This window comes from Panthera uncia, chromosome E3 (assembly GCF_023721935.1).
Source record: "Panthera uncia isolate 11264 chromosome E3, Puncia_PCG_1.0, whole genome shotgun sequence".
Classification (NCBI taxonomy): domain Eukaryota; kingdom Metazoa; phylum Chordata; class Mammalia; order Carnivora; family Felidae; genus Panthera; species Panthera uncia.
This window is the reverse complement of record NC_064815.1, coordinates 7595131-7616742: the sequence shown is the minus strand read 5'-3', so window position 1 is coordinate 7616742 and position 21612 is coordinate 7595131. Positions and strand designations below refer to the sequence as shown.

Genomic DNA, 21612 nt, shown 5'->3' with positions numbered 1-21612 from the left:
GGGGCTCGATCCCATGACCCCAGGATCATGACCTGAGCCAACATCAAGAGTCAGACGCTCAACTGGCTGAGCCCCCCAGGCGGCCCAGCACTAATCTAAGAATGCCAGCCTGGATTTCTCGCAGGTGTCTAAAACCCGATGTGGATCCTTGGCAGAAACACACAGTCAGATTAAAGGTAATTCTGTTCTCCCATGGCTGCGAACATCCATGCTGGTACTTCCAAAAAGAAACACAATGACCTTACCCTGTTGCAATGATGTCAGCCAGCTGAGGTGTGTTAGGCGCAATTTTGATGGTGACAGTTTCAAAGTAGAGGTGCTCTTTCTGAGCGTGGATGGTGTATGTCCCAGTCGTGATGTTCTCCAGGCGGAATGAGCCATCGGCTTTTGTTTTGACTATAAAACAAGAACATGCAAAAGATGAGCCAAAAACAACCGTATATCCGCTCCGTCTCCACGAGAATGCTTGAGACAAAAAGCTGGCATGTTTTCACAGTCTTTAAGATGGTTTCCTTTCCATTTCTCTCTGTGACCAAAAACCAGCCCTGGCAAACAGTCCCGGGGGCCAACGCATCTGCTGACCTTTGATCTGGTTATTCAGAGTGACCACTGCCTCCGGAACACCTTCTCCTTCGGGTCCATTCAAGACCCTCCCGGTGACTGAGAATCCCATGACGTGGAACACGGGCTGGAAGATGAAGAACAAGGTCTGCAGGTGCCTGAGCGCAAGAGCCCCCCTGGTTCACTCACGCCACCAGTCAGCGATGCCACCGCTCAGCCCAGCCGCCCATGTGGGAGCCCCGTGTGCCAGCCAGGCCCCTCCCGGCCCCCCCAACTCACACTGCTCCCACACTGCTGTGCTTTCCCCGGGGTCCACCTGCTTTCTTACATTCCCAACACGTTGATGTCTGTCAAATAACTGAACGACAAAGATCTAGAAGTTTACTCCTCCAGTTAAAGCTCACGGAGTCAAACTTGAGAGAGCCCCCCACCCTTGCTCCCAGCTGCCTCCTCCCCTCCAAATGCCCCCTGTTCCGCTGAACCGCACCACCCTCCAGTCTCCCAACCTCAAGCCCCAGCGTACCTGGGACCCCTCCCCACACTCCGACACCTATCTGTTCTCTGCATCCCACCCCCGCCAGTCTCTTCCCACCACAACCCGGATTCATGGCCTTGTTGCCTCCACCTGGGCCACCTTCCTCATTTGCCATACCCCATGCTTGGTTTACACGTGTCTGTGCCCCCGCTCGTGAGTGCCATGGCTTTGCTCTCCCTGGAGTCGCTCTGTTCCAGCCCCCCTGATCTCTGGGGCCTCAAGCTGACCACATTTGGGCATGGCAGGCACGCCTCACGTGGGCCTGTTACACCAGCTACTCTCTCGGCCTGGATCACTCTTTCCCACACGTGGAGATCGGGGCGGAGGCCTCTCCTTCTCACCACTCAGGTTTGGGCTCAAACCGTTAGCACCTCTGTCCGAGAGGCCTTCGCTGACTGTCTGTCCATCCCATCTCAGGGGCCCTGCCTCCTGCCAGGGCCGGTCACCATCTATCACGCTAAACTGTTTCATTAGCTTCGTCAGATTTTTACCACTATCTGAAGTGACCTTGTTTGATTTCTTATTGTTTGTCCACCTCCTATTGAATGCAAGCTCCATGAACATAGGGACCTTTTCTTAGTCAGCTGGTATATAGTAGGCACTCAATAAATCGCTCCTGAATGAATGAAGGCACGCATGCATGCATACATACAAGAGCGTTTGAGAGAATTTCAAATAAAATGGCTTTTTTAAAATTCAGGAAGCCCCTCTTGATCCTTCCAACAAGATGTGGTTTATCCACATACTGATCCCTATATTCACCCAACAGCTACTTGTACGAGACACCTACTATGTGCCAGGCACTAAATCACAGTAGGAATAAAGAATAACGCTCTGATGGCTCCTGACCTCATGCAGCTCATAGGCCGCACCCTGAAATTTTATTCATGTGTTCAAAAACTTGCATTTGGTTGAGATCTGGGAATGTCCTTCCCCGCTCACCTGCCCCATCCTTCTCTGCCAGCCCCCTGAAGCAAAAGCAAGGACATCTCCTCACCCCCTGCCTACTCCGGCGTGCACAAAACAATCAAGTGCTTTACGGAATCTTAAAAAGCAGTCAGAACCCCACTGAGCATGTGACCTAAAAGCTAGCTCCTACCAATTTAAGCTACTTTAACATAGTACTTTCAAATGTAACATTAAAAGAAAGTGATTAAAATCTAATTTTTTCAATAACTGTAACACTGGGAGGTCCGTTTTTGGAGACCACTATTTTCTTTGGGGATCTGCTCTATCTAGCAAATTTTCTACAGTAACCATTATCTACTTCTGTAATTAAACATAAAATGTGATGGAAAACACATTTACCACCTATTTTAGGATCTAGGGAGTTTGTCACCTCTCACTCACCCCCTCCCTGCAGTCCAAACTCTCAGCTCCCACCTGGTTCATGGCCACAGCCTCCTAACTAACCCCTCCCTCACTTCCACCTTGCCCCTTGCAACCTCTCCTCAACATGACAGCCTGAGGAATCACACCTCCCCTCTGCTCAGAACCTCACTGGCCCGCCAGGTCCTGAGCTCTCTGCCCTGTCATCTCTCCCTTCCCCACGCCCTCCATCCCAGCCACCCAGGCCTCCTTGGAGTTCCTCAAACCCTCTAGGCACACTTCGGCCTCAGGACCTTTGCACCTGCCACTCCCCCCGTCTCAAACACTTCCCACCCTGCCTCTTTCCCCTCAGGTTGTTGCTCAAACACCACCCTCACGGTGAGGACTTCCAAGGGCACCCTGGAAGACCCCAACCCGTCTCAGTGTGTCACCTCCTTCTTGCTTCATTCTTCTACACAACACTTATCACCTTCTGATACACTAGTGAATTTACCTATCAGAGCCACTGAGGTCTGAAAGAACAGAATTTTGTGTCTCATTAGGTCCCCACTGTACCCCCACCCCTGTGACAGTACCTGAATCGTCTGGCACTGGCACACACTAAATACATCTCATGGCACAAAGTAGCTATAACTCAGGCTCCAATTTTCTCAGATGAGGAAATTACTGAGAGTGGATCCCAGGCTAAACTGGAACAGAGCACCAGATTCTGTTTTTCCCAGCAGCCTAGCCCTTACAGATACAATACTGGTTGTTTATTCTTAAACACGTTTGCAACGCCTGTGCCCAGGGTGGGCAACTTGGACACCTGTCCCTCCAGAAGGCAGGCAGGTCTTACCTCAATTTTCAGGCTGTCGTGTTCCACTGTAAAGTCACGTCTAGAAGGAGCAACATCAAAGGTGATCCTCTCTCCTCTATAGAAGGGGATCTAGAAGGAATGGTCTGTTCATTACCAAGGGCCAACAACAAGATTCAACCATCAATATTAATAACTGACCCAACAGGCCACAAATGACAAGGGGTTTGAGGCGAGCTGAGAGACAAAATATTAATCCTGTTGCCGATCTTAAAAGAGGAAGGCCCAAACTTTTTCCAGCTATTTATTACCAAAGGGTCAGAATCTCGTCTTAAATAATTACACTACATAAAATGGTCATGAAACTGCAGGTCAATCATTTATTCCTTTTAACACCCAAATGGCATTGATTCTTGCTGCGTTGTAAGAGTCCCATAGATTCCCAGACGCAAATCTCCTCCACTCACCACAGTGTAGTCCCCACTTGGCAAGGAATAGAAGGAGAAGGAGCCATCTTCTTTGGAGACCACAAAGCACAAATACACCAGACTCTCGTCTTGGGGCTGGAAGCCGGGCACTGGTGAGATGTTGCAGCCCAGGACATCCTGTGCCAAGGGTGGGGGGAGGGAGGGTGAAAATGACTTCCTTTTCCACTTATGTGCTCTGGTCATCAGCAAATGGCCATGCTATTGGAAAATTTTTCTAAGTTTTATGTCACGAGATATGTATTTCTGAAATCCAGGGCATAGTACTGGAGATAAAAGGAACACGGACTTTTTTACACTCAAGGTGAGAAGTTAAAAATTGGCACAGTCTCCTTGGAAAAAAATGACATGAGTGTCTTCATAAATGACGGGTCACCACTCTCAACAAGAAAATGTAGCACAGGGAGTCGAAGTGGCCGGCCCACACAGCCAGCAAGACGCAGGGTGGGGACTGGTCTGCACCTGGGTCGGACTGATTTCAGGGCCTGTGCACTTTCTGACATAGTCCACTCCTATCAAAGCCACTCAGCTTCTCGGGAGTCAACCGAGAAACACAGTGTTCTTAAACGTTGAGACAATACATCCACCTTGAGCTACATTTTCAGCAGTGTGTTCTTGGTCTGTAAGCCCGCAGCCCCGCCCACAAGTTTGTCTGTTGTCCACTTTTCTTTACTTACCTCTTTGGATACTACAGATGAGAAGAGAAGGAACTTCACCCCTTTCATGGGCTCCCCGTCGCTGCGGACTGACCCAGACACATTGTAGCCGGCTACGATGAGGGGGCTGGCGGCGTGGGCGTTGGAATTGGTCACCCGCACGGTGGTGCTCGCCTATGGAAGAGGGGAGTTTAACTTCCCAAGCAACAACCCCTCAGGATGTTCAACAACAGGAAGACGTGCTTCAGCTAAAACAGTCACAGGGGGCACCTGGGTGGCCCAGCCAGTTAAGCCTCTGGACTCCTGGTTTCGGCTCAGGTTGTGATCTCACAGTTCGTGAGTCTGAGCCCCGAATCAGGCTCTGTGCTGACAGCACGGAGCCTGGTTGGGATTCTCTGTCTCCCTCTCTCTCCGCCCCTTCCCTACTTGCTCTCTATCTCTCTACTGTGCTCAAAAGAATGATTTCCTTGGCATGGTAACATTTTACTTTTTCACATTTTTCCACCTTCCAAATTGTCCACCTCTGTTATCACTCCTGCTACCATGCTGTTCTATCTGCTCCAATTTTTTTAAATGAGCACACTTTACTTTTTTTTCCGTATTTATTGGTGCAGATACATGCATTTTTAAAGCTGTCTGCCAAAGCACAATTTACACGGAGAAAACACACGCGTTCGAGGTGTACAGCACAGTGATTTTTCACAAACTGAACACACCCTGTGACTAGCACCCACCAACAGAATGGAACCAGCACCCAGAAGCCTCCTCACGCTCATTTCCAAGGCACTACCCCCCAAGGGCACTCCTTATCCTGATGTTTAGCAGCATACCCTACTTCGAAACACAATTTTATATTAATAAACTCAAATTCCTTTATGCATACAATTAACAATGTAAGCCTTAAAACTTATCCTAATCAGAATGTATAAGCCATGAGTTGTTTTTTTTTGTTTTTTTTTTTAAGCCATGAGTTTTAAACAAAACCTTTTTAAAACCCTGAAAACTGGCAGGCATGAACAGTATACAGAGAAGTCTAGGTGTGAAACCCTACTATCTGTTATACATGCATAAAACCTTTTCAATAAAAACAGAAATAATGATTCTGATGGTTCTTTTGCAAGAATGAGACACAGTCTCGGGGCACATGGGTGGCTCAGTTGGCTAAGCGTCCAACTTCGGCTCAGGTCATGATCTGACGGTTCATGGGTTCGAGCCGCGGTCCATGAATTCAAGCCCCGCATCAGGCTCTGGGCTGACAGCTCAGAGCCTGGATCTTGCTTCAGATTCTGTGTCTCCCTCTCTCTCTCTGCCCCTCCCCGACTCAGGCTCTGTCTGTCTCTCAAAAATAAATAAATGTTAAAGAAAAAAGAATTAAAAAAAAAATGAGACACAGTCTCAAAACTAGTATAAAAGTTAACACGATGAAATGTCCTTTAGATCCTTCTTCAACTTGTTTTTCCACAGATTACAAAAGCTCACCTTGTCTGTTTCTTCCTTTTTTTGATCTTTTACTACGAACGATTTCCATCAAACAAAAAGATATGAAGACTACCCTAAAGAACACCTGTATATACACTCTAACCAGCTGAAGAAATAAAAGCAGAAACAAAATTCAGGACCTTGCGTACCTCCAAACCCCCACCTGCCTCCCTCTATGGATGTCAATGTCACCACGGACTCGGTGTCTGCCATTCCCAAACACAGCTTCAGGCTTTGTCTACATGAGAAGTACCCTGAATGTTTGTCACGACTATCTAAACAATACTGTGTTTCCTTACCTTCAGCTACTTGCCGTTTTCCCTCAACTTTATGTTTTTTTTTTACTTTATGTTTTTTTTTTTAACATTTATTTTTGAGAGAGAGAGAAAGAGAGAGCGAGCAGGGGAGGGGCAGAGAGAGAGGGAGACACAGAACCCAAAGCAGGCTCCAGGCTCTCAGCTGTTAGCACAGAGCCCAACGCGGGGCTCGAACTCACAGACCGCGAGATCATGACCTGAGCCGAAGTCGGATGCTTAACAAACTGAGCCACCCAGGAGCCCCAAACTTTATGTTTCTAAATGTACTCCTATCGATCTACGTAGCTCTGGTTCATTCATTTTTGCCGTCCAACAGAATTCTACTGTGTGATGAAACCACTCTCCACCTAAAGGACATCAAGGTTGCTTACGATATTTTGCTATTACAAGCAAAATTGCAATAAACATTCTTTTATATTCTCCTTGGGCACACGTACAACAGGTTTCTAAAATGTTAAGTGTATTTATAGATTGCTGTTTCAGGCTGGAAAAAGAACAACAAATAAATCTAATCGGGTCCTTCTGGTGTTGATTCAGCTTAAAATAGCTACAGTTAATAGCAGACCTATTTCACAGAAGGAAGGCAATATTGTCACCTAAAACCAAAAGCAACATAAGCAACATCTGCTACACTGAGTCTTATCTTATAAATACCACCAAACCAATCAGTAGCACTGTCATTTTTCATCTACTTCCAGAAAAACCATAAACCCATTTCATACCTTGAACTGAAATCCGTACGTTTGTCCCCAAACCAGAACACTGCTGGCACAGCTATCAACATAAATGAAATACTCACCTCCTTCAATGCCCAGGTTGGATGAGTTGCAAGAATTTCATAATCTCCAGGAAGAACTTTAAAAAATGCAAACCTAAGACATACAAAGAGCCAATAAACTTTCTTTCAAAACAACCCAAGTATACTAATTTATGACTAGTATTGGAAGCACTAGAAAATAATGTTCGAATTATCACAAACTGGCCATTAGCTGGTTAAATGAGCATAAACAAAATTCAATCCTTCACTGTACAAATCACATCAGGGAGCACTTATTGAGTACTTCGTGTATATAAGAACAGGTGTTCTGTGGGCTGACAGGAAGGAGGTTTTAGGTTTCTCCTAAACCCCAAGGATTTCTGATCTGAGAACCAGTCACTGTGGCTTAGCCAGGGATCAGTCACAGAACTTGCAAGTGCATTTTGACAGAGGCGTTAGGCAGGAATAGGCATAGAGAAGGGAAGGGGTGCCAAAGGAACAGAAGTGGGAAGGGAGGAGTCCTGTGTAAAGAAGAGAGAACAGATCCGACAGGCTGAAGCCATCGCTAACACAAGATGATGCTGACGACACTGGTAGGGCAAATGACAGCAAGCTTTGAATCCTGTGCCAGAGAGTTTAGATGTGTTAGCAGAAACAGGGTAAAAGGCGTTCCGGGCTCTTGCACAAACTACTGTGATGAAATCAGGTGCTGACAAAGACCAGTTAGGTAGCTGTAGGCAAACCAGCCCCAGAGTGACAGGAGATGAGGCTGGGAAGGCCACCAGCAGGATTCTGATATATTTAACCTTTCAAAGCGCAAAGCCCAGACGACGAGAGGGCTAACTCTAGTGAAATGGACGATCAAAAATCCACCTAATTTCTTCTCCTGTGGTGGTATTTTGCTACTTTGCTATAGTAAAATGGAAATGACTACTGGATTTTGCAATTAGTGAGATTTAACCTCTACTTCTGCAGGGTAAGATCACTGTTTTAGGTAAGTGCAGAGGAATGAGATTCAACAAGTTCAGGTCACTTTTCCCAGCGAGGTCAAAAGCAAACTACTACTAGTCTAGAGAAAATGGAAGCCCCGCCTCCCCCAGCAGGCTTCAATCAAGTAGAAGTAAACGTTATCCCCAGACTGAAAAATAATTTCGACAACCCTCACTTAGAAACTGGATAGCTTACCGACAGATTCATTATCAACTTCTAATTTGCAGTTAAGTTGGTTTTGTATACTGAAGGAGTAATGATTTGAATGCTTTCAAAATTATCAGTTGGAACTATTCTGAATTAATCTTGGCACATCTGTTAACACTTACAACTTGACGACATAGATCCATTAAATAAATGGCTTTAAATCTGACTCAACAAGGTTAATTTAAATAGTTGTCGCTTCAAACTACAAAATAATTTTCATGTAATAGTGATGAAATGATTTTTTAAAAATCATAATAGAGCAAATCTATATGGAGCTAACACGATTAAGCATATATTCCACACCAGGCAGTTTGAAATAAAAATATTAATTTAATCTTCCTAATAACCTTGGGAGGTGGGTTCCACCACCACCATCACTTATAAATGAGAAAACTAAGGCCCAAAGGTATTAAGTAACTTGTCTGGGACCAAACCCAGTAAGTGGGAGAACAAGGACTCAAACCCAGGTTTTCAGGCTCCAGAGCCAGCCACAGCTGTTAAATGAAGGCCTACTACGTGCCAGGCAGTGCCGGAGGGACTGTAGAGACCTTAACTCATCTCCTCAGTGCTGGAGGAGAGAAGTCAGATGACTTCTTTCACAGACAAAGGGTTTGAACTTGCCTGAAGAGTCCAAACCAGGATTTAAACCCAGGACCCCCTATACCTGAAGCTCCTCCAGCCCCAGTAACAGCACCCCCTCTCCGTGAGGCAGGATGACACGGGCACAACTCACTTTCCACCAGGCTGGGTCACGGTGGACTGGATCTTCGCTTCGGTCCCCGTGTTTCTCAGAGACACCTGAACTCCTGCGGGGCCCAGGGGCTGCCCTTTGCTGAGAACCTGGTGAGGAGAAGGAGGTCAGGACTGAAGCCAGGTGCAAAGCTCTCTCCACTCAGCAGAACTGCCGGCCCGTTCATGTCCCCCCCTCATGGAGCTTATATCCTTCCTGGGGTCAAGCCTCCTTTACAAAGATTAGACAGTCACGGAGACCCTTCCCAAGGAGAGCTGAGGGGCTGAGAGAGGGAGTAGTAACAGGGAAATAATACTTTGCTTCACTGTATCTAAGACACCATCAGCCAAAGAGACACCATTATTCTACAGTCTCTATAGAGAAAGAAAACAATATCCATGATCCTCCTCCCTAGCAAGAAATTCACACATGAAACCAGGACCACCTTGCCTCATCCAAGGGTGAGCGCCTCACTCTCGGTGTAAAGGTAAAGGAGAAATGAACCCGCCAGGAAGAAAAGGACAGCAAAGAAATCTGCACGTGTCAACCTTGGTGCCAGATGGAGGGAGAAAAAAAACTCCCCTGAGAATCTGAGCTCGAAGCTGCCATTTGCACAGGTTAGCACTCCAAATTCGCACGACCAGGGAGGCCCAGAAAACTCTCAGAGAATCCAGTTTACTGAGACAGCCCCTGGGGGAGGGGCCAAAGCAAACGCAAATCCTGTCTGGAAGAGGCCAGCTTGGGTTTCCCTGAGTGAGGACAAGATGCCACCCGGCCTGGGGCCTCCGTTCTTCCTGTCCTCATCCCTACGAAAGGCCAGCCCTAGCAGTTATTCGCCAGCAGCCTTTACAGGGGAATGGCCTGGCATTCCCTCGCAAGCGACCTTGTGGAAGAATGATATGGAACCTAGATCTGACCCTGAAAAACACCCACTACCTTGTACATGAAATTCCACCCTCCTGAAGCTTACCTATGGGTCCCGTGTGGGCTTACTCGCCCCATATAAAGAAGGTTAAGAGAGGACGCAGTATATAATACAGAGCAACCATTAAAAATAACAATCTTCCAGAGCCAAACCTTTCCATTCACAGAGAACCCCGTGAACACAAAGTTGATGTCCCCGCCCTTTGTGCAGATGTCGCTGACGCCGTCCACGTAGAGCTCCACGTTTGTTGGCTCTGAGAAATGAAGGTGGGAGGGGAGGGAACAAACAGGATACGAGACACAACAGCAAGTTTAGCGCTGATGTAAGGTGAATGTGCCCGGGCAAAACACCTCTTACCAGTTAACTTTCATTTATTTTTGAGCACTTACCACGCGCGCAGGGTTAAAACTCCAAAGGTACCAGGAGGTATGCAGGAAGGTCTCCCCCCGACCTCTTCCCCGGACACCCAGGTTCCCACCCCAGGGTGAAACAGCGTATGCAGGATGATATGCTTTGATGACAGTCTTTCGGCTGAGCCGTATGTCAGAGCCTCAGTGACAATTCAGGACGCACCAAATCGTTTCAGTTCCTGGATGCTTACCACGGACCAGACACGGAGCTAAGTGCATGTGTTCCTCACAACTACGTGAGCAGGGGGTAAAAACGCCTCCAACTGATTATTAAACTGACACGAGGAAAGGTTAAAGGACCCCCCTCCCCAAACTCACAGAGCTTGTGAGTGACAGAGCCCCAATTCAACCTGCAAAAGCCTGCCTCCAAACTGTCCCCTGACCAAGTGCGTGAGTGCAGCCACGGCAAAACGGGACGGGAAGCTCCAATGCCCACAGGAACCAAGCAGGGAGACAGGCCGCATGGGCCTATGGTGAATGGAAAAGGGGAAGCCACTACTCACTTTGCACCAAATGCCAACTTTCTCACAAAAAAACGGAAACCTGGATTTTTATGTGCTATCTCCAGAATTTCCAGTATTAGCAACTAATTGATTTTGTCTAAAAAAACTGAAGAGGTCATCATAACAAGGGTTCAAGCTTTTAAAAGGTTAGGAAGAGGGGCGCCCGGGTGGCTCAGTCGGTAAGTGTCCAACTTCAGCTCAGGTCATGATCTTGCGGTCTGTGAGTTCAAGCCCTGTGTCAGGCTCTGTGCTGACGGCGTGGGGCCTGCTTGGGATTCTGTCTCCCTCTCTCTCTGCCCCTCCCCCGCACACATGTTCTCTCTTTCAAAATAAATAAATAAACTTAAAAAAAAAAGGTTAGGAAGAATGTAGAATGGTAAGTAGAGAAAAAAATGGGAAAATCAGGAGAATTTTGGGTAAAGAATTACACACACACACACACACACAGAGAAGATGCCAGTAAAAAATGCACAAAAGACTTAAACAGACACCTCACAAAAGAGATCAAATGAGCGAACAAAAGCTACAGGTAATACAGACGAACGTCTTTACCAATGTCAAGAGGAAGAAACCAGTGGGCAGGAGGGGAGGGGGCTCAAACAAAACACTCCCACAGCGTGCTGAATCTGTAACCTCTGCTTTAGTCCTATGCTGGGTTTCCTCCACCTCCGGCTTTCTGGAAGGCACAGGTCAGGTCCCCCCCAGCTATGGACTGGAAAAGAACTTTCCTCACAGAGCCACACTAGCTCTCGGCCATGTGAGCTGCACTTTACCCTTTTTGATGGCAGGGACTAAATTCTTCCTCCTCTAACTCAGGAGCAAGATGGCCTGAACCAACCAGCACCCCAGCCCCCCCCCCTTCCCCAAGCTACAGAACAGGGATAAACACACATCCACTCTTGGAAGCCACGACAAAGCAGAGCCCTCTCTTCTTATCTCAACCCCATTCCATTCCACATCTCCAGCTCTGATACAAGGCAGACACATCAGGAAAGTTTTGAGCTTTTGTCTGTATGTGTGCAGAATGCTTTTAAGTATTTATTCCCTACTAATTATGTGCCAGCCTTTCTCAGCACGTACACACACTAGCCCATTAAATCTCCAAGACAGGCCATGAGGCAGCTACAACCCCTCCCCTGACCCCCTAGTGAGCCCTTTCCTGACCCCCTAGCGAGAAGACACCAACCCAGGGGGAAGTAACTTACCCAAGGTTGTCACAGAGCCAGTAAAGCCCAAGGATGCCAGATCTTGTGATTTTTTTTTTTTTTTGATGTTTTTATTTATTTTTGAGAGACCACAAGCGGGGAAGGGGCAGAGAGAAAGGGACAGAGGATCTGAAGCGGGCTCTGCGCTGACAGCCTGACAGCAGAGAGCCTGATACGGGGCCTGAACTCACAAACTGAGATCATGACCTGAGATGAAGTCAGACGTCCAACCGACTGAGCCACCAAGGTGCCCCTCTTGTGATCTCTTAAGAGAAGTAGATCTGGATTTTCACGTGAAATCTCACGACGTTGAATATTTCAATCAAGTCACTAAAAATGCCCCAGGGGGCTAAGAAAGAAGCCATCCTAGGACAGGAAAAGAAGTCCCCACTCCTGACTTCTAGAAGTCATTCTGCTGCCACTTAATGAATGAAACTACAAAAGCAGAGCTTCCTGAGGCAGATTCAAGAAAGGACGCCTATTTTAAGAGAAATGACAGAAAACCTTAAGGTAGGTCCAAGATAAATCCAATTTACTCTAAAGTAACAAGCAGGTGGGGGATGCCTGGATGGCTCAGTCAGTTAAACTTCTGACTTTGGTTTAGGTCAGGATCTCGTGGTTCACGGGTTCGAGCCTTGCTTCGGGCTCTGTGCTGACAGCTCGTAGCTTGGAGTCTGCTTCAGATTCTGCGTCTCCCTCTTTCTCTGCCCCTCCCCTGCTCATACTCTGTCTCTCAAAAGTATATAAAAAAGTGTATATATATAGTAGCAAACAGGAAAAAACCCTGTTCCACACTAGAAATGTATCCTTAATATTTTAACAGTGTACGCACTCCAACAATTTAAATTAATATTCAGCACACAATCTAATCCTTTACAGAGTATGTCTGGCTATTCAGTTAACTTACCAAAACTCCACCCTAGGGGAGGCTCGATCTTCAGAATGAAATCTCCCTAAAAGGGGAGGGGGGGGAGAAAAGGTAGAGAAATGAAAACCAATGACCTTTCAATTAGTTTAATTTACTTCAGGGCTACCATTTAATCTAGCATTTTCACACCTGCAATGAAATTCCAAGTATAGGGGTGCCTGGGTGGCTCAGGCGGTTAAGCGTCCAACTCTTGATCTCAGCTCAGGTCATGATCTCACAGTCCATGGGTTTGAGCCCCACATCAGGCTCTGTGCTTACAGCATGGAGCCTGCTCAGAATTCTCTCTCCCTCCCTCTGCCCCTACCCCACTCGTGCTCTCTCTCTCTCTCTCTCAAAATAAATAAATAAACTTAAAAAAAAAAAAAGGAAAAGAAATTCCAAATATATATTGTGTCCTTCTAAGTCGCTGTGGGCTGTCTGGTTCCCTTCGGATGTGGTGGGCTGAAGCTGGCTGCCCAGAAGTCCCCATCCAACCAATCACGAGACACCACGTTAACGTCTATGGGAGAGTTCTAAAGGCATTATGTTCAGCCACTCACTGTCTTCTGATGCCAAACATGCGACTAATGGAGTCTCCTATTAACCCCGCCTACGTCCAAGGTTGCCAGGGTCATTGTGTATCTTTAGGAACAAAAGTCATTTCTTAAAACTAGATGTTACTCACACACCTTGCTTTCTTGAGAATGATACGAATAGTTAAAAACAAAACAAACAAACAAACAAAAAATGATTTTAAGACCAACCTATAGAAGTCAGCCTTACATACTGTGGTGAAAGATGTAATTTCAAGAATAGTGTTGTGTTATAATATTTTAAATTGGGAAAAGCCTCTACACCTATCAATAGAGACACGGTTACATAAATTTACAGTTTTGATTTGATTCTGATGTGCTATGTCGCCATTAAAAATAAATCAGTAGACCTGTACACGCTGATGTTGAAAGTGTACCAAGATGTTACCATAGGGGAAAAAAATCAAAAACTGAAGAATAATTCGTGTTATTTAGTTCCATCCGATATAAAAAAACAAAGCCAAAGCTATGTGTACACACTGACTATTTTTTGCAACTTCCTGTGAATCTACGTTTCTAAATAAAACGTTGAAATGGGAAGGGTAACGAGGGTGGGGTGTAAGTAGGTGTGGATACACGTCTATGCACACACGCACATATGTGGGCATCTTTAGAATTATAAAAAATTTTTTTTCTTAATGTTTATTTACTTTTGAGAGAGTGAGAGAGAGAGAGACAGAGAGAGAGCACGGTGGGGAGAGGCGGAGAGAGGGAGACACAGAACTGGAAACAGGCTCCAACAGGCTCCAGGCTCTGAGCTGTCAGCACAGAGCCTAATGCGGGGCTCGAACCCACGAGGTCTAAGTCTAAGGCTCATGACCTGAGCTGAAGTCAGACACGTAACTGACTGAGCCACCCAGGCGCCCCTTTATGATTATAATACAGAGAAAGCCATCTCTTGGGATACACACCAAAACTTTTACCAGTGGTCATCACTACAGAGGGATGAGAAATTGGGGGGCAAATGGATAAATTTACTTCAAATACTTCTAAAGACCTTATTTCGTTGTTTCCCACAAAGCTCACAAATTCGAGTATCACTTGCACAGTTTTTTTTAAACAATATTTTAAGCTGCTTGCAAATAAAGAGTTCTATTAAATCAGGGTTTCTGGATGTCGGCACTGCTGACGTTTGATCTGTCCTGTGCAGCAGGTTCAGCTTCATTTCTGGCCTCTGCTCACTAGATAAAGACGCCCTCCCCCAACACCAGACAGGTGTCACAACCAAAAATGTCTCTAGACATCGGCAGATGTCCCTGCAGACACTGAGAACCACTGTTCGGTTTGTACTCAATCAACCCACTTTATAAATTGTCTCCCTCAAAATTTGGCCAGGACTGTAGATTGCACTTATAATTTACAAAAGAGACAAGCATTTGCTCATGTGCCAAATAAAGCCTGCTCTGGTTAGGGCGGTCCTGTAGGCCACACCACTTCCGATCATAAACGACTACAGTAGTCTCTCTTACCTTATCATACAAGGGGATCATAAAGTAACCATTATTAGGGGCACAGTCTGTCTGGTATTTCAAAGTCCCGTGCTTGGTATACAACTTTATCTAGAAGGCAAGGAAAGAAGAAAAGTCATAATATCGCCTTTGAGAATTAGCTACATACATTACACCACAATGCATTTGGCCAATATGCATTTGCTGAGGACCTACTATGTGCTGTGATGAACACCAGGCACTAAGGTCAGAGACAAATAAGACAAAGTATCCACGAAATAGTGTAATTAGATATTTTTTAGGTTAGAAACCCTCTAAAGACTACCCTGCAGAGTCATATTTTTCAATATTTTTCAGTGTATTTTTAGCGGCTGTCTCTATGGATGTAAAACAAATTTTCCAATGTGCTATTAATAAGGTGCTTATTAAAATGCAATCCCCAAGCCCCACTTCTGTTTCTAAACTAGAAGGTCTTGGGTGGGGGGACAGGGATCTACATTCATCTCAAATGATTCCCAATATTTGCGAGTTAACACTCATCTAGGAATTTTTAATTTCCTCTTTTATTTTCATTCTTAGGCAAAAATAAATCAAAAGGCACTTAATGTGTGTCTTTTCAAGGGATCTCTAAAGTTCTTGTATCCTGGGCATTTCCAAATACAATCTCTTAACCTTTTAAGACACTCAAGCAGCATCTGGGTTTTCCACATGCTGTGTGATAGTCATTTAACCTCCTGAGGTCCAGTTTCTTCATAAATACGAAAAGAGCCACTCCCCTTCGTGGTGATTATACAGACTCACATCAATGCATATTAAGCACCTGGCAGACAGCATGGCTCAAAAAAAAAAAAAAAAAAATAGTGTTCTTATTATTTTACTATATTACTATGTGGTAGTACTAACTTCTCTCTGCGTTTACTTTTCTCTTGGAGCCCCAGGAAACTAAGTAGCACAAAGCCTTGCAAGGCAGCTTCTGAACTGGTCTGTGCCCACACACTGGTAGGCAACCCAAGAGGTGGCACGGGCACCCAGCAGAGCCCTAGGAACCCTGCCATTGCCAGTGGGTTGACTCATTAAACACCTGACTTAGGATCAAAACTGGCAGAGAAGCGAGAGACAGAGGGGTCTTGAAGGTGATAATTATTTTCTTTAGTTAATACATGGTGCTGGATTCTGCTTCTGTCTCAACACCCTCCTACAAGAACAAAAGCTGGGATTTGGAACAAGGCCAGGGCGACCCAGTGGAGTGTGGAATCTATTTTCTACCCCTCCCCAAACCCATCTCAGCAACCAGATTTGTAGAATATACTGGTTCATTCTTTCACCACAGCCCTTCAGCTGCCAGCAATGGACTGGCTCAAATGTGCTTTCAGTCAGCCTTTGGGGTCTTAATCCCCCCAAAGTCCCTTCTCTTTGCCAGCTAATAGCCTCTTCCTTTTTTCTCTCTCTCTCCAATCCCCTTCTGCCCCATCACAGTACCCTTCTAAGACAGAGGCCAGCCCTCCCTCAGGTCCCCTCCCATCTATCCTGACAAGTGACCTTACTTTTCACAAAAGCTTTCTGGGCCATAATGCCACTGTATTGATAATCATGTAACTGCCTGGGGCTTTACAACTTAATAAAAAAGACTTCAGCTCAAATCTCCAGCGTTAATTTCACTAACTACCCAGAAAGACATTCAGGGCAGCTGCCAACTCTCCATTTTTAAAGGAAAAGGAGTCCCGGGGTGGGGGGATATCGGGAAAGATTAAAAATACATATTCCCAGCCCCAGAGATGCCAACAGAGATCTACCCGGACAGGATCTTTGGGATGGGAATCAGTGCTCTCTAAAAGCATCCCTGGGGGGTTTCGAGGAGTGGATTAGAATTTTTGGGGGCTCTGAGATGTGGGGCACATACCTCTAGGTCCCCAACCCCACTCCGTAGCTGACCCCACGATAGGAACCCCCACCCCAGCGCTACGGGGAGGGCATGGGATGGTGGAGAGCCCGCGGGGGGCGGAGTCTTCAAGGAGGCAAGGACTCCTAGAACGTGGGGCAGGTGGCAACCGCCTGGCGTTTGAGGCGAGGCCACCGCAGCCCAGACAGGTTGAGTAACTGGCTCAGGGTCACACAGCGAGCTCCGGCCCCGGCCGCGGGGCGGGCGCTCACCTCGATGAGCGAGTAGTTGATCTCCACGTCCGACTTGACGAAGCCCCCGCAGCCCACCACGATGTCCTCGGAGGCGCGTGCCGGACCCACGCCACTCAGCAGCAGCACCACAGCGGCGACCACCACCACTGGCCCCGGCGGCCCCAAGCCCCTGCACGCCCGCATGGCCGGGCCTCTGCCGCCCGACCCTTCGCAGGCCTCCAGGTCCCGCCCCTAGCTCCGCGCGCTGCCCGCTGCTTCCTCCTCTGCCCGCCGCTGACAGCCCAGGCCCCGCCCCGGCGCTGCTGCGCGTGCGTGCTCCGGCGCCACGCCCCCTCGCCAGACAGGCGCCACGCCCCCGCGCCAGACAGCGCATGCTCAGCAACAAAACCAGACCATTAGTGCCCTACGGTGGCCTGGAGGACTCCGCGCACCGTCTGTCAGGTGCAGTTGCAAGGTGCCTGATTACAGTCACAAACTCCAAAGTTGAATTATGCTTTGGAATTCAATATCGCTGAAACTGGAAACGACAAGAGACTGTTGATTTAAGTATCCAACTACTCCCCCGAATGTTTTTGGCACATGTATTTCACAGGTGATATATAATCTCAAAAACCCGTTTAGGAATTTGAGTCAGTGCATTTTTCCATTATAAATAATCAGTACTTTTTAAAAAAAGCAATACATAGGCCATTTAAGGTCAGCATTATGTTTTAAAAAAAAGGGTATTTGAAATTTATTTTAATCCCAGTTCTAAGAACATTTGTGTAGAAACAAACTTGAGGGTTTTTCTCCCATAAGCAAGAGATGCAAACAGTTAATTTACTTTAAATTGTCTGTGATTTGAAGCATGGTTTGTCAGAAAACAAGTTCAAATCTCAGCACGTTGTGCTTTGCCCCAAGATTATACATATACTATGACAAAAACTGAATTTAACTGCAAGTTACCACATCAAAAGAGACAAAAATTGCTTTTCTGACCTGATATTGGAATTCTTCCATTTTTCCCTAAAAGAGAATCAAGCCCTTTATTTTGATAGTTTTTATATTTTATTTCTAAACAACCAGGTAAAAGAGAAAATTTCCCACTAGAATTTATCATTGTGGCCAAGACTTAAGCAATATACAATTATGAATCATAGGGAGTTTAGACCATGCAATGGTTAAAACCTTCATGGGTCCTATAATGGAATGATACATCCCCCAAGGATCTCAGTCATGAGCACATCTGATTTCAGTTTCTCACTCTGCACTCTCACTGGAAATACAGTGGAATTCTCAACTATTTGGTTATAGAGAGAATCCAGCTTAATATTTATTTCATTTATTGGGTATTTATAACTACAACTGAAACAGATGCCCTTTCCTCTCCCTAGCACGAGTCCCTGGTTTGTCTTAGCAAATCCGCATGGGGCTGAAAGCCACCAGTTAGGAAATGCTGACCCATGGAACCTTCTCACCTTACAGAATGGGAAACTGAGGCTGAGAGGGGGAAAGGGACTAGTTTAGGGCTCTGCATTCAGCCCTGTACTGTTCAGGGGACTGGATTCTGTTCTTGGCACACCCAACTGATTTCCTCTGTGTTCTTCCTTACTTTCTGACCATTCCCCCAAAATTCCCACCATTCCCCGCAAATTCATCTTCACATATACAATAAAATAAACACTAGGACTGTGGCAATCCCTATCAGAGGTGGGGTCACTTGGGGTCACAGTAAGAGAGGCCTCCCCCTAATTTCCATCAGCCTCCACCAAGATCACCTCAAATAAGCAGACATAATTTATAAATGTGAACAGCAGACCTGCCACACTCAGCTTCAAAACTGAGTTTGTTCTCTGTGTCCCTGCTCTTCCAGAAGACCCAGGCCAGAGGACCGCTGAAGGCATACTGACTTGGGCCCCAGGCCAGGGTTGGGAAACCCCAAAAGAAAGGGGAGCCCACACAGTGGAGGCCATGCGAGAAGTGGCATTCAAGAGCTGCAGAGAAGTGACAAGGCGATGTGGAGAATGCATAGAGTCTGACTCCTTCCTCCAAACTGAGTACCTGTGTTTGCCTGTCTGAAAAAGCTGTCTTTTCATTTCTATCTTGAAAAGAATACATGCTCGTGGCAGAAAGAAAGAAAACAGAAAAAGGAAAGGAAAAAGAAAAGAAAAATGAGGATTTCCATGATCACTGCTGGACTGCACATCCATTTTTAAAATCTATGCATACATGTTGCATAAAGGATTTCCCAAAAAGAGCTACTGTCTGGGAACACACCTTGCTTTAACACCCAGGAGAGGAAGGCAAAGATTTGACTTCCTTCTCCCCCTTTCCCCAACCTAAGAATATACTTTTTTTTTTTGCATAAATATTATAGCCTATTTTGTATTATAATCTTGTTTTCATTTAGCATTTAGCAACTATCTTTCCATATTATATTTCTGAAATAGCACAGTGAACCACTGCTTAGTAACCTATGGATAACATAACATTACTAATACTAATAATCGCTAACTTATTGAGCATTTACTGTGTTCTTGGCACTGTGCTAAACTCTTTATTAGTAATCTTAATATCTTCCCACCACCCTACAGGCAGACAGTATCCATCCCACCTGCTGCGGGACTGGAGGGTTTTATCGGGATGCCACTGCACTTTCCGGGGCTCCGAGATCCCCTCCCCCAATGCCGGCTCGGGCCACCCAGAGTGCCCCCTCCAATCGCCTCGTCTCATCCCTTCCCGCCCCACCCTTGCTGCGCGGCGGGACCTTGCCCCGGGCCTGGCGATCCCGGAGCTGGAATCCCAGCCTAGCCTGTCAGTCTCCGCCCCTTCCAGGACCCGGAGCGCGGCAAGGAGGCTGTCTCGGGACAGACGGACAGACCGCGGGGCGGACAGACGGACAGGCACGGGAGGCGCGCGATGGCCGCGGCTGCAGAACCCTGTGTGGGGCAGGGGGTAAGTCCCCCCACCCCCATCCCGCCTCCTGTCCCACTCTTCTTTTCCGGGCTTGGTAGGTCTCTCCGGCAGCTTTCTCCAGGGGGTGATACCGGGGAGGGGAGAGACCACCAAAGTCCCAGGCAAACAGCAGGCAAGTGCGGGCCCTTTAACCGAGCCTGCCCCTAGAGACCCCAGCACCACTAACGGGGCCTCCCAACCTCCCAGCTGCCTGCAGGCTTTGACTTCTATTTGCATAAAGCGTCAGGACCTCTATTGCATAAAGCTTCAGGACCCCCACCTCTCTGGCTTCCTCTTTCATCCAGGCTCTTAGCGAAGGACTCTGGGAAAGAGGCTCATGGGATGGGAGCAAGGGTCGCAAACTCCCAGGATTTCAGGGGCCGGGCCGGTAAGGCAATAGTAATAGCTGATATTAATTGAGGGCTTACTTTGTGCCCCACATCCTCCTATGTGCTTTATTGCTATCAACCCATTTAATTCAATTCTTAGAGGTAGATTCTCTGAACACCACCCCTCTCCTTTGCAACAAAGGAAACTGAGGCACAGGGAAGTTGAAGTTCACAGAGGTGGCCATTGGCAAAGTAGGGAGCAGTGAAGAAAGATAACCAGTGTGGGAGAGGGAGGGCTGTTAATATAGTAGGAAGAGAACTGAAGAGCCATGTTCTCTGAACTTCCCATTCAGACTTTTTTAGCGTTCTGATAAGGCTAGCCAAGAGGCTGAGAGAAGAATCACAGACCCAGGGGCACCTGGGGGGCTCAGTGCATTAAGCATCTGGCTCTTGATTTGGGATCAGGTCATGATTTCATGGTTCGTGGGTTCAAGCCCCGGGGCTCAGCGCTGACAGCATGGAGCCTGCTTGGGATTCTCTATCTCTCCCGCTGTCTCTGCCCCTCCCCTACTCCTGTGCTTGTTCTCTCTCTCTCTCTCTCTCTCTCTCTCTCTCAATAAATAAACTTAAAAAAAAAAAAAAAGAATCACAGATCAAGACCCTCTGTAGAACAAGCTTTGGGGTCAAACAGGCTTCATGGGAATTAGCTCTGCCACTTTCTGTATGTGTGGGCCTGAAGAAGGCTGTTCCCCTCTCAGTGCCTCAGTTCCCTGGTCTGTGAAATGGGACCAGTAACACCTACCTCTTAAAATATAAGGCTTAAACGACAGTCTGCACCCAGTATTCATCCTGGAACCCAGGTATCCCCAACTCCAGGACCCAGCCACCTTGATTCAAATCCCAGCACCACCACTTTCCACCTGGGTGACTATCACCCAGGTTATGTAACCTTTCTGGGCCTCAGCTTCCTCATATGCAAAATCGGTAGCATAATTGCCTGTACTTCTTAGGGTTGATATTATTAGCATTAAAGCAGTTGAGACTTATAAGTTACTCCAGAGAGTGCTGGGCCCATTTTCATGTCAATGTGAGGAGTCCAAATGGTTGCCTTGCCCCCTAATCAGGTGAATCTGGGACTCCTGCATTGTATGATCACAAGGGTCGCCCCGGTGTTCCCTCAGGTCTGGAACTGGACAGAGCCTGAACCCATTGCTGCCCACCTACTGAACGTGTGCTTCCTGAAAACGGCAGGGATCTGGGTACCCCCGATGTACCTCTGGGTCCTTGGCCCCATCTACCTCCTCTACATCCATCGCCACGGCAACAACTACCTCCGGATGTCCCCGCTCTTCAAGGCCAAAATGGTAACCGCTGCCTCTGGGA

The 21612-nt window shown here is 46.9% G+C and overlaps 2 protein-coding genes across 5 annotated transcripts in view; one reads left to right on the top strand and one right to left on the bottom strand.

Annotated features, from left to right (window-relative positions):
- Positions 1-17249, bottom strand: part of LOC125927922 (nodal modulator 1) — a 55721-nt gene extending 38472 nt beyond the window's left edge. For all 3 annotated transcript variants that reach the window (XM_049638318.1, XM_049638320.1, XM_049638319.1), the window contains exons 1-11: positions 16985-17249; positions 14855-14944; positions 12793-12838; positions 9920-10020; positions 8846-8952; positions 6958-7030; positions 4384-4536; positions 3689-3826; positions 3264-3353; positions 583-688; positions 246-396 (exon numbers count right to left, since the gene is read on the bottom strand). In XM_049638318.1, coding sequence (XP_049494275.1) covers positions 246-396; positions 583-688; positions 3264-3353; positions 3689-3826; positions 4384-4536; positions 6958-7030; positions 8846-8952; positions 9920-10020; positions 12793-12838; positions 14855-14944; positions 16985-17149 — 1220 coding nt within the window. In that variant the 5' untranslated portion in view covers positions 17150-17249. The remainder of the gene's footprint in view (positions 1-245; positions 397-582; positions 689-3263; positions 3354-3688; positions 3827-4383; positions 4537-6957; positions 7031-8845; positions 8953-9919; positions 10021-12792; positions 12839-14854; positions 14945-16984) is intronic.
- Positions 17250-19548: 2299 nt separating this feature from the next.
- ABCC6 (ATP binding cassette subfamily C member 6) overlaps positions 19549-21612 on the top strand; it is a 51400-nt gene continuing 49336 nt past the window's right edge. Inside the window, exons 1-2 of one of the 2 annotated variants that reach the window (XM_049638316.1) lie at positions 19549-19900; positions 21411-21593. In XM_049638316.1, the coding sequence (XP_049494273.1) occupies positions 19865-19900; positions 21411-21593 (219 nt within the window). In that variant the 5' untranslated portion in view covers positions 19549-19864. Of the gene's footprint in view, positions 19901-20237; positions 20289-21410; positions 21594-21612 lie in introns of those variants that run through there. The other variant, XM_049638315.1, reaches the window with a different exon arrangement.